The sequence below is a fragment of the Bos javanicus genome, chromosome 8 (assembly GCF_032452875.1).
Source record: "Bos javanicus breed banteng chromosome 8, ARS-OSU_banteng_1.0, whole genome shotgun sequence".
NCBI lineage: Eukaryota > Metazoa > Chordata > Mammalia > Artiodactyla > Bovidae > Bos > Bos javanicus.
Window position 1 is genome coordinate 99,369,423 of NC_083875.1, and position 12,293 is coordinate 99,381,715.

At 42.8% G+C, this 12,293-nt stretch overlaps 1 protein-coding gene across 8 annotated transcripts in view; it reads right to left on the reverse strand.

Moving 5' to 3' along the window:
• Positions 1–5,612: 5,612 nt before the first annotated feature.
• EPB41L4B (erythrocyte membrane protein band 4.1 like 4B) overlaps positions 5,613–12,293 on the reverse strand; it is a 138,541-nt gene continuing 131,860 nt past the window's right edge. For 5 of the 8 annotated variants that reach the window (XM_061426435.1, XM_061426436.1, XM_061426437.1 and 2 more), the window contains 2 exons: positions 9,441–9,613; positions 5,613–8,289 (listed from right to left, as the gene is read on the reverse strand). In XM_061426435.1, coding sequence (XP_061282419.1) covers positions 8,220–8,289; positions 9,441–9,613 — 243 coding nt within the window. In that variant the 3' untranslated portion in view covers positions 5,613–8,219. The remainder of the gene's footprint in view (positions 8,290–9,440; positions 9,614–12,293) is intronic. The other 3 variants (XM_061426438.1, XM_061426439.1, XM_061426441.1) reach the window with 1 other exon arrangement.

Consider the following 12,293-nt stretch of genomic DNA (forward strand, 5'->3'; position numbering starts at 1 on the left):
GAATGTTGGGTACCCACAGCCTAAAATGAGGCATGGAGGTAAACTGATTTCAGTGACCTAAAACCATGATCTGGGGTCCATGGACTCAAAGGAGGCCTTAGATGGGCTTCAGAAATGGTGTGAAGATCCAATGAAAGTGCTGGAATAACGTGTGACATGTGGATTTTTCTAGGGAGAACACCCACAAACTTCATGGGTTACTTCAAGTCTTCATGCCACTTCAGGGTCTTAGAACCTACTCTGGTTTCCCTATGGACTTGGCTTCTTTCTTTCATGAGGATATCTCCCCTATAAATCTCCCATATAAATATCTCCCAGATAAATTGTCTTTTGGGATCTTCTTTCTTAAGATTTTTTTATTTTATGTGGACCATTAAAAAAAAAAAAAAAAAACACCTTTATTGAATTTGTTACAATACAGCTTCTGTTATATGTTTTGTTTTTATGGCCACGAGGCATGTGGGATCCTAGCTGCCAGACCAGGGACTGAACCCACACCCCCTGCATTGGAAGGTGATGTCATTACCACGGGACTGGCAGGGGAAAGTCCTGAAATTTTCTTATTTTTGTTTTCTCACAAGATTTGAGCCCTGGAGGGAGACCTGTTCTTACTCTCAGCACATGTTCTCTGCTTTGTTTCAGCCCAGGTTTTTCACATCCTCTGCTCCCCGGCAACATGAATCCACTGAGTGGCCAAGAAATACTGTGGTTTTCCCTTTTGTACACAATTTCCAAGGAAGGACTTTTCCTGAATGTTCTGAGACCACTACCTGAACAAGAGTTGGCTATTCAAACAGGAACTTAGAGATGAACCTGAGTTTAATTTCATTTTCATTTTTTTAGAAAAAGACGCCTTATTTTCCCTTCTCACCAAAGCCATTTCTCTAACTTTTTTTTCTGTTACAAATTTCACAACCTCCTCCCCCCGAAACTCTAGTGCTGCACCTCGGTACCTGACCAGTAACATCAGGTTTGCCCACACTTCTGTCTGTCTAGTAATATGCGTGATTTTTTTCACTTTTGATTGTTTATGATATAAAAGCACTGATCTTGGAAATTCCTCAAAAAGTTCAACATAGAGTTGTTGTATGAGCCAACTACTTCAATCTCAGTTATATGCCCAAGAGTTTGAAGAGCGGGGCACAAATGTTCATATTATTCATAATAGCCAAAGAGTGAAAGCAAGCCAAATGTCTATCAGCTGATGAGTGGATAAATAAGATGTGGCATAGCCATAAGTGGAATATGATATAGCCATTAAAAAACAAACGGCACATGCTATTACATGGATGAACCTTGAAAACACTATGTTAAGTGAAAGAAGCCAACACAAAGAACCACATACTATGTGATTCCATTTTCTAGAAATGCCCAGATTAGGCAAATCCATAGAAATCTGAAGACAGAAGGTAAATTAATGATTGTTAGAAAATGGGTGGGGGAAGAACTGATAGTGACTACAGATTTGGAGCTTTTTTTTGGAATCCTGGAAATATTCTGGAATTAGTTGTGTTTATAACCAGTCCATCCTAAAGGAGATCAGTCCTGGGTGTTCATTGGAAGGACTGAAGTTGAAGCTGAAACTCCAATACTTTGGGCACCTGATGCAAAGAGCTGACTCATTTGAAAAGACCCTGATGCTGGGAAAGATTGAGGGCAGGAGGAGAAGGGGACGACAGAGGATGAGATGGTTGGATGGCATCACCAACTCGATGGACATGGGTTTGGGTGGACTCTGGGAGTTCGTGATGGACAGGGAGGCCTGGCATGCTGTGGTTCATGGGGTCGCAAAGAGTCAGACATGACTGAGCCACTGAACTGACTGAACTGAATGAAAGAGGAACTCCCCAGGTGGGTAGGTGCTCAACATGCTACTGGAGATCAGTGGAGAAATACTCCAGAAAGAATGAAGGGATGGAGCCAAAGCAAAAACAACATCCAGTTGCGGATATGACTGGTGATAGAAGCAAGGTCCAATGCTGTAAAGAGCAATATTGCATAGAAACCTGGAATGTCAGGTCCATGAATGAAAGCAAATTGTAAGTGGTCAAACAGGAGATGGCAAGAGTGAACATCAACATTCTAGGAATCAGCGAACTAAAATGGACTACATTGGGTGAATTTAACTCAGATGACCATTAGATCTATTACTTTGGGCAGGAATCCCTTAGAAGAAATGGAGTAGCCATAATAGTCAACAAAAGAGCCCAAAATGCAGTATTTGGATACAATCTCAAAAATGACAGAATGATCTCTGTTTGTTTCCAGGGCAAACCATTCAATATCACGGTAATCCAAGTCTATGCCCTGACCAGTAACAGTGAAGAAGCTGAAGTTGACCGGTTCTATGAAGATCTACAAGACCTTTTAGAACTAACACCCAAACAAGATATCCTTTTTATTATAGGGGACTGGAATGCAAAAGTAGGAAGTCAAGTAACACCTGGAATAACAGGCAAATTTGGCCTTGAAGTACAGAAGAAAGCAGGGCAAAGGCTAATAGAGTTTTGCCAGGAGAATGCACTGGGCATAGCAAACACCCTCTTCCAACAACACAAGAGAAGACTCTATACATGGACATCACTGGATGGCCAACACCGAAATCAGACTGATTATATTCTTTGCAGCCAAAGATGGAGAAGCTCTATACAGTGAACAAAAACAAGACCGGGAGCGGACTATGGCTCAGATCATGAGCTCCTTATTGCAAAATTCAGACTTAAATTGAATAAAGTGGGGAAAACTACTAGACCATTCAGGTATGACTATACAGTGGAAGCGAGAAATAGATTTAAGAGAGTAGATCTAATAGACAGAGTGCCTGATGAACTATGGACGGAGGTTCGTGACATTGTACAGGAGACAGGGATCAAGACCATCTCCAAGAAAAAGAAATGCAAAAAAGCAAACTGGCTGTCTGAGGAGGCCTTACAAATATCTGTGAGAAGAAGAGAAGTGAAAAGCAAAGGAGAAAAGGAAAGATATACCCATCTGAATGCAGAGTTCCAAAGAATAGCAAGGAGAGATAAGAAAGCCTTCCGCAGCAATCAATGCAAAGAAATAGAGGAAAACAATAGAATGGGAAAGACTAGAGATTTCTTCAAGAAAATTAGAGATACCAAGGGGAATATTTCATGTAAAGATGGGCTCAATAAAGGACAGAAATGGTATAGACCTAACAGAAGCAGATGATATTAAGAAGAGGTAGCGAGAATACACAGAAGAACTATACAAAAAAAGATCTTCATGACCAAGATAATCACGATGGTGTGATCACTCACCTAGAGCCAGACATCCTGGACTGCAAAGTCAAGTGGGCCTGAGGAAGCATCACTACGAACAAAGCTAGTGGAGGTGATGGAATTCCAGTTGAGCTATTTCAAATCCTAAAAGATGATGCTGTGAAAGTGCTGCACTCAATATGCCAGCAAATTTGGAAAACTCAGCAGTGGCCACAGGACTGGAAAAGGTCAGTTTTCATTCCAATCCCAAAGAAAGGCAATGCCAAAGAATGCTCAAACTACCACACAATTGCACTCATCTCACACGCTAGTAAAGTAATGCTCAAAATTCTCCAAGCCAGGCTTCAGCAATACATGAACCATGAACTTCCAGATGTTCAAGCTGGTTTTAGAAAAGGCAGAGGAACCAGAGATCAAATTGCCAACATCCGCTGGATCATCGAAAAAGCAAGAGAGTTCCAGAAAAACATCTATTTCTGCTTTATTGACTATGCCAAAGCCTTTGACTGTGTGGATCACAATAAATTGTGGACAATTCTGAAAGAGATGGGAATACCAGACCACCTGACCTGCCTCTTGAGAAACCTGTATGCAGGTCAGGAAGCAACAGTTAGAATTGGACATGGAACAACAGACTGGTTCCAAATAGGAAAAGAAGTGCATCAAGGCTGTATATTGTCACCCTGCTTATTTAACGTATATGCAGAGTACATCATGAGAAACGCTGGGCTGGATGAAGCACAAGCTGGAATCAAGATTGCTGGGAGAAATATCAATAACCTCAGATAAGCAGGTGATACGGCCCTTATGGCAGAAAGTGAAGAAGAACTAAAGAGCCTCTTGATGAAAGTGAAAGAGGAGAGTGAAAAACCTGGCTTAAAACTCAGCATTCAGAAAACTAAGATCATGGCATCCAGTCCCATCACTTCATGGCAAATAGATGGGGAAACAATGGAAACAGTGGCTGACTTTATTTTTGGGGACTCCAAAATCACTGCAGATGGTGACTGCAGCCATGAAATTAAAAGACGCTTACTCCTTGGAAGGAAAGTTATGACCAACGTACACAGCATATTAAAAAGCAGAGACATTACTTTGTCAACAAAGGTCCATCTAGGCAAGGCTATGGTTTTTCCAGTGGTCATGTATGGATGTGAGAGTTGGACTGTGAAGAAAGCTGAGTGCTGAAGAATTGATGCTTTTGAACTGTGGTGTTGGAGAAGACTCTTGAGAGTCCCTTGGACTGCAAGGAGATCCAACCAGTCCATCCTAAAGGAGATCAGTCCTGGATGTCCATTGGAAGGACTGATGTTGAAGCTGAAACTCCAATACTTTGGCCACCTGATGCCAAGAGCTGACTCTTTGAAAAGACCCTGATGCTGGGAGGGATTGGGGGAAGGAGGAGAAGGGGACAACAAAGGATGAGATGGTTGAATGGCATCACCAACTCAATGGGCATGAGTTTGAATAAATTCCGGGAGTTGGTGATGGACAGGGAGGCCTGGCGTGCTGCGGTTCATGGGGTCACAAAGAGTTGGACACAACTGAGCGACTGAACTGAACTGATATGATATTATGAAGATGGTAAAAAAAAAAAACGGATTATACTTTAAAATGGTTAACATGGTGAACTTCAAGTTTTTAAAAAGTTGTGATATTTGAGATGGTGAAAGAAAGATAAAGGTGACGTCAGAATATTCTTGTTCTATTCTGGGGGTGTAAATTTTGGGGTGAATTCAGGTGGGATCTCTCAAATTCTCTAGGACCTAGTTTTTAAATTCTTCAAACATAAGGATCTCCTATGCAGTCTACAATCCACAAACTCAGGGTTGCAGGATTCCCAGACCACTTGAATTAATTCCCCACCCCCATGTCCACTGGGCTTCCCTGGTGGGTCAGACAGTAAAGAATCTGCCTGCAATGCAGGAGACCCACGTTTGATCCCTGGGTCGGGAAGATCCCCTGGAGAAGGGAATGGCTACCCACTCCAGTATTCTTGCCTGGAGATTTCCATGGACAGAGGAGCCTTGGAGGTCTACAGTCCATTGGGTCACAGAGAGGCAGACATGACTAATTGACTGACAATTTCACTTTCCCCATGTCCACCAGGAGTCTGTGGCCCACAGTTTGGAACCCTTGCTCTGGAATGATTATGTCAGCAAGCTGATTTTTCTTCCTGGACATATGATGTGTTGTGTGATTGTACAGTACTGTTATTTTGGGTTTAAGTTTTTTTTTTTTTTAAAGGTGAAGTGACTATACCAATTCATTTTTATCGCTATGAATCTACCCAACACAATGTCATCTTCTCAGGTCCCAACTCCAAGCATCCAACATCCATGCACATAGGCAAATAACAGGACAACTGCCGAAAGGGTGGAATCCTCTTGATTTTACTGGTTAGAGTTCAGCTGCCAGAGGTACTGGGTTTTCATATACAGTAACAGCCAACTTGTTCGTGATCAGACTTCAGTGACATCGACCTTCCGAAACATCTGTGACGCAGGGGGGCGTGGAGGAAGAAGCAGCAGGCTCAGAGCCTCCTGAGAACAATGGCCCAAAACCCATGCACCACCCCTCCTCAGACGCAAAGCCAACCTGACACGTACGCAGCACTGCCTTTCCTGGCTTCCTCAAGGAAACTTCAGTTTTGCCCCGGAGGTTTCCATCAGAGAGCAGGAGGTGAAGAGCAGAAGACTCAGAAAGCAGGTCAGAAGAGGAGGGACCGGCAGGACGTGACAACTCGGGACACAAACACTTCCCCCATATTGTACAGGAACACATTTTGTATCGTGTGCACAACAGAAAGAACGGCGAAAGCTGTTTAAATACAGCCGGGGATCGGGTAGTATGGAAGGCGGTAAAAGTTCCCAGATACCACAGTTGCCCCCAACAGCTTCACCAATAGAGCAGACAGCAGTGCAAACCATCAATGAGAAGAGTGTTAGTCTGTGAAAGGCAAGCCAAGCCCTGCAGGTTTGGACAGGCTCTTGGTGACATCACGACACCACAGCAAGGTACAAACGGGCTGATGTTTGTAATGATGACCATGACTCATCAAGAAAAGGTTAAATACTCTCCAGTGTACTCTGTTTACTAAGGCAGGGAAGTGCGTAATATATTTTAGAAAGATTTCCCTCAAAAAATATTAAAATTTTAAAGATTCATCACTTAAAAGGGTTAATCCTCTGTTATCTGAATATTTGCGTACATTACCTCATTTCACAACAATGCTAGTTAATGAGGCATTGCTTTTTTTTTATGTATCATTAGTATCAAATTATTGGCACCATTCAGATTTAAGGAGAGGGAGAGGAGAGCAAAGTATACAATATAACATAAAAATACAATTCTGATACAAATATATGAGATCAATTCCACTTAAGTGGTCATAAGAAATGGATGGATATTTTACACACAAGGAAATACAGCTACTAAGTCATCACATGGAAAAGTGCTCAGCTTTGCTAGCAATTAATGAAATAAAACAACCTTTTGAGAACAACTGTACGTACTTATTAAACTAGCAAAAATAAATAAAAATGGCAAAACCCAATACTGGCAGAACTATCCGGTAAATAGAAATGCTTATACATTGCTGGTGGCATCAAAAATTGTAGAGGGGATTCAAGCATTCAGAGAAGATGGGAGGTTGAACTTGATGACCTTTAAGGTCCTTTCAACCAGGAGACGAGATCTTTCTAGAAAGCAATCTGACAATATGAAACAAGAGCTATAAAATACTTCATGCTCTTTGACCTTGTCATCTCTCTTTGGAGATACTCCCAAGGGAAGAATCCAAAGGAAGAAATATTTTATTTTTTACAAAGACATTCATAGCAGCACTATTTATGAGAATGAAAAATAGGCTATAACTCAAATATCTAGTAATGGCAACAAGTGAGGTTAACCACATTACATGAATACAAAGAAACTGAAAGTGGTGAGAGCAGGATCAGTGTTGAAAAGAGAAGATATGCGTTAGATGGAGGAAGTAATCAAGGATTATGTACACACTGACCATACTCATGAAAAAAATGTGTGCATGTGCATCGAGAAAGCGTGGGGAACAATTGGAGGGCCAGTTTGCGGTTAGGGGGTTCTTTTATTCCTGCAAAGTTGTTCAAGTGCATAAGAAAAATTTAAAAACACATTTCTTGAAACTATATAAAAAAGAGCAAAGTTTCTTCTGGTCAAGTTTCTATCAACAGGACATGAGTTGATCAACTTTAGAGAGAATTTTCCTTCATGGAACACCCAAATGAATCCTGCTATCAAATCCCTTTGTAAGGATTTTTAGACAATTTCAACTATTTCAGACAATTGAAGCTTTTACTTTGGGTTCAATAATAAATTCTATGTATCCCCAATAATATCATAACCCCCAAATTCACAAGTTAAATTATATTTCTGATTAAGCTGAAATAACTTCAGTCCTGGTGATTGCAACTTTCCTTTTTTAGTTCACCTACTCGTGTCTGAATAAAAATGAATGTTAAAGACTTTATAAGATCTGTGCATTTACCAGTGTAAATGAAAAACCAGCAGTAAAGAATTATTCTCTCATTAAAAATGACTCTTTAACAAACAGTCAAAGCTTGGTGCAAGTGTCAGTCATACAAAATCACATGGTTGAGACTGAGAGCAAAGGATTCCATGCCATATTAACCCCTGTGGTTATTAATATGTACACACAGGTGCTTCTGAAAAGGAATCCCGGTTTTCCCATCTTTCTTCTCCTAGGCTTACCAAATTTTGTCTCAACTACATTGAGTAGTAGGAAAACCTCTAATACTCAGGAGACAGCAAATAACTTTTCCAATAAAAGTCAAGCCAGAGGTTGGCTTTGACTGGCCATGGAGACCTGGGCGACCAGAGCACATGTTTGTATGCTGTGCTACAGCGAGCACACGAAGCCCGAAGAAAGAAAACGGACAGAAGGCACCATGCCCTCCTCCAGGCAGCCAGGGGAGAGTTTCACAGTTCGGTCATCAGCAGTCTTTTCATCATTTTCTCTCTCTCCAGTTCCTGCCGGAGTGTCTCTGCACTGAGAAAGAGGAGGCGACAAAATGGTGAGATACACGCTCAAAAATGGTAAGAGCAGCCTCGGTTTAAATGCCATTTCCCAAGCTCAGCTCCTGACTTGCTCTTTCAGGCTCCTTAAGGAACCCCTCCATTTGCCAGCCCTACAATGGCCTGAACTTGGCTGCCTATGGATTTCCCCCACCAGACTTCAGCTTCTGCAGGTACCGCTCCTCAGAGGACTGACTGTTATATACGCCATTCCTCTCTGAACCCTCAGAGCTGAACACAGGACCTGGCACGTAGCACCCTCTCAGCAACTTGAAAGTCCAGGTGTTAGTCACTCAGTTGTGTCCAACTCTTTGCGACCCCATGGACTACAGCCTGCCAGGCTCCTCTGTCCATGGAATTCTCTAGACAAGAATACTGGAGTGGGTAGCCATTCACTTCTCCAGGGGATCTCCAGCTTAATCTGAAATAGGATATAACTCAAATATCTAGTAATGGCAACAAGTGAGGTTAACCACATTACATGAATACAAAGAAACTGAAAGTGGTGAGAGCAGGATCAGTGTTGAAAAGAGAAGATATGCGTTAGATGGAGGAAGTAATCAAGGATTATGTACACACTGACCATACTCATGAAAAAAATGTGTGCATGTGCATCGAGAAAGCATGGGGAACAGTTGGAGGGCCAGTTTGTGGTTAGGGGGCTTCTGTTTTGCTCACTCTACATCCTTAGCACCTAGAATAATACTATCTAGACCTTGATGTGGAGAAGGCAATGGCACCCCACTCCAGCACTCTTGCCTAGAAAATCCCATGGACGGAGGAGCCTGTAGGCTGCAGTCCATGGGGTCGCGAAGAGTCGGACACGACTGAGCGACTTCACTTTCACTTTTCACTTTCATGCATTGGAGAAGGAAATGGCAACCCACTCCAGTGTTCTTGCCTGGAGAATCCCAGAGACGGGGGAGCCTGGCGGGCTGCCGTCTATGGGGTCACACAGAGTCGGACACGACTGAAGTGACTTAGCAGCAGCAGCAGCCTTTGATGACCTTTCAGTAAATACTTAGAGAATACATGAAGAAAAGCATGAATAAGACAGTCACAAACATCGTTGCAGATGTGACAAACACAATGAGCCTGGGCTGGTTTCCCTGTCACCAGAGTTACCTGTCGGCACCTGCTGGTCTGACACACCTGGTTGCTGGAGAAACAGGCTTCCGAATGGTGTAGATGGTCTGCACTGTGGACACGGCCTCTGTCAAGGGCCTCAGGGTCGCTGCTGGAATCATCGGGGAGGACTGGCCAGGACAGCACTGTACCTTACTGTCTCTAAAGTCTGCCTGGAGGGGAAACAAAAAAGAGGAAGTCAACCTCAATTTGGGTTTCATTTTCATATTTTCAGCTGTTTCCTCACCCTTACCACAGTCCCTGTCATTTTTAAATAATAGTTCATCAATAGCCTTGTATTAAACCATTTTATTTAGTGCCAGCCACTATGCTAAGTACTTTACATGTATTACCTCTTCACAATCTTTAAGGGGGAGGCCATGTTTCATCACGTTAGACACCATCATTTATAAGACACACCATTTTTTGCACACGCCACAGAGAAAAAGTAACCATTCAAACTCTGTCAGGGCCACTAGTGTAATACCTACTCTAATTTCAGAGATGTTAGAAGGTGGAAAAATGCACATCTTGGAACTGATTTTTATGGAAAAGGAAACTGAAGCTCAGAGACGTTAAGTAATCTTCCCGAGGTCACACAGTAAGCACTAAGAACCAGTATTTAGAACCAAGATTCTAAATGGGGAGAGTCTTTATCTTTGAGAGTCCTGAAAGACTACTGATGAAAAATATAAGTCCCTGTTTGTTTTACACCTGCCTCCAGAGACAGAACTGAGCTGGCCTGGGCTGGAGCAATGCCAGAGAACTGACCACAAGAACAGAGCATCACAGAGTTGCTGGCATGTGATGTTTGCCACAGGGGGCTTTCACAAACGTTGGGATGTAGTGGTCACTTGTGTGGTTCCTTAGATAATGCTGGTTCATTTCTTTCCAGGGACATGGTAGGATTACACTTCCCCAGCCTACTTTTAAAAATGTTTTTTAATAAATTTTTATTTATTTATTGGCTCTGCTTCCTGGCATGCGGGACTTTAGCTCTCCAACAAGGGATCAAACCTGTGGCCCCTGCAGCGGAAGCACACAGGCTTAACCACTGGACCCCCAGGAAAGTCCCCCTCGACCCCACTTTGAAGCTGGCATGGCCAGTGCCTTGCTTTAGCCACGGAAATGAGCCAGCATGTCTTATCTCCATTGGAAGAGTTAAGTGCTGGTGTGTGATTTGTCACTTCTTTCCCCGCCTCCCCCCAACCTCTGTGACCAGCAGTGTTCTAGGTGGCAGCTGCTCCATTAGCCAGGGTCCCAGAAACAGAACAACACAGAGCAGAAGGCACAGCCCACCCATGGCAGTCACGCAGCATGAACAGGAAATTCAATTTGTCATTTAAAGCATGGCTGAGTCCAGCCTTCCTGATACAGGAGCTGGGGTAAACGTTATTTTGTTGCTTCAATAAAGTGGGTGTAGGTTGGGCTTTTGATGCCAATTTTGACTCTTTCTGGAAAAAGAGGGAAATGTACTTACATACAAAGGCAATTGCGGGGAAGGTACCAGGGCCTTAGCATGAATCAAGGCAGTGGCATCAAACTTTACTAACAGTCATTATATTCCTCACTGCCATGCACTCAAAATAGGAAAAAAAGAGCCAACCTCATTTAAGAATGACCTTGTGCTCTAAGTCACTTCAGTCATGTCCAGCTCTTTGTGACCCCATGGACTGTAACCCACCAGGCTCCTCGGTCAATGGGATTCTCCAAGCAAGAATACTGGAGTGGGTTGCCATTTCCTACTCAGGGGATCTTCCCAACCCAGGGGTTGAATCCACGTTCTCTTAAGTCTTCTGAATTGGTAGTCAGGTTCTTCACCACTAGCACTACCTGAGAAGCCCAGGAATGACCTCAGGGAGCCGTGAAAATCACTATCATTAAATCTCAACCCTGAGTCCTCGTCTTCTTAACATTTGCTGAATGAAGACATGAATGAACCAACATTTGCTGGGACAAAGTAGGTAACATAGGGACAGGCCAGGTTAAGAAGATCATGATACAGAAATCTGACCAGAGTCAGGCAGAGGTCCTCATCTTAGACAGACCGAGGCCCTGGGCTGACTATCAAGTAGACTCAACAGGCTCAAATACAAGGTAGGAACTGGCTTCAGAGCCAACCAAGGAGTCTGGTTGTTGAATTCAGGCACAAGGTCAATGCTGGATCAACTACCAGGATAACTGTATGGAGTTACCTGGAGCTGCTGACCTCCCCCTTCACTGTGGACAGGATAGGTCAGGGAGTCTCTGGAGAGGCCAACTCAAGGTCAAGTATCTTGACCTTGGTAGGGAGGAAAAGAGAATATGATGCACAGGAGGAAGAAAATTAGGAAGCTGAAGCTTATGAATTTGGCTTCCATTACCATCAAGCTGTTGGTATTAAAAACTTGCTAATTATAATCTCCAGTTTAGTCCTCTCTCCTGATACAGACTTGAATATCCAACTGCCAAAAAGCAAAAGGCAAAAGAAAAAGGCAAATGAGAAAAGGAAAGTATATATATATCTGAATCCAGAGTTCCAAAGAATAGCAAGGAGAGATAAGAAAGACTTCCTCAGTGATCAATGCAAAGAAATAGAGGAAAACAATAGAATGGGAAAGACTAGTGATCCCTTCAAGAAAATTAGAGATACCAGGGAAATATTTCATGCAAAGTTGGGCACAATTAAGGACAGAAATGGTATGGACCTAACAGAAGAAGAAGATATTAAGAAGAGGTGGCAAGAATACACAGAAGAACTGTACAAAAAAGATCTTCATGGCCCAGATAATCACAATGGTGTGATCACTCATCTAGAGCCACACATCCTGGAATGCGAAGTCAAGTGGGCCTGAGGAAGCATAACTATGAACA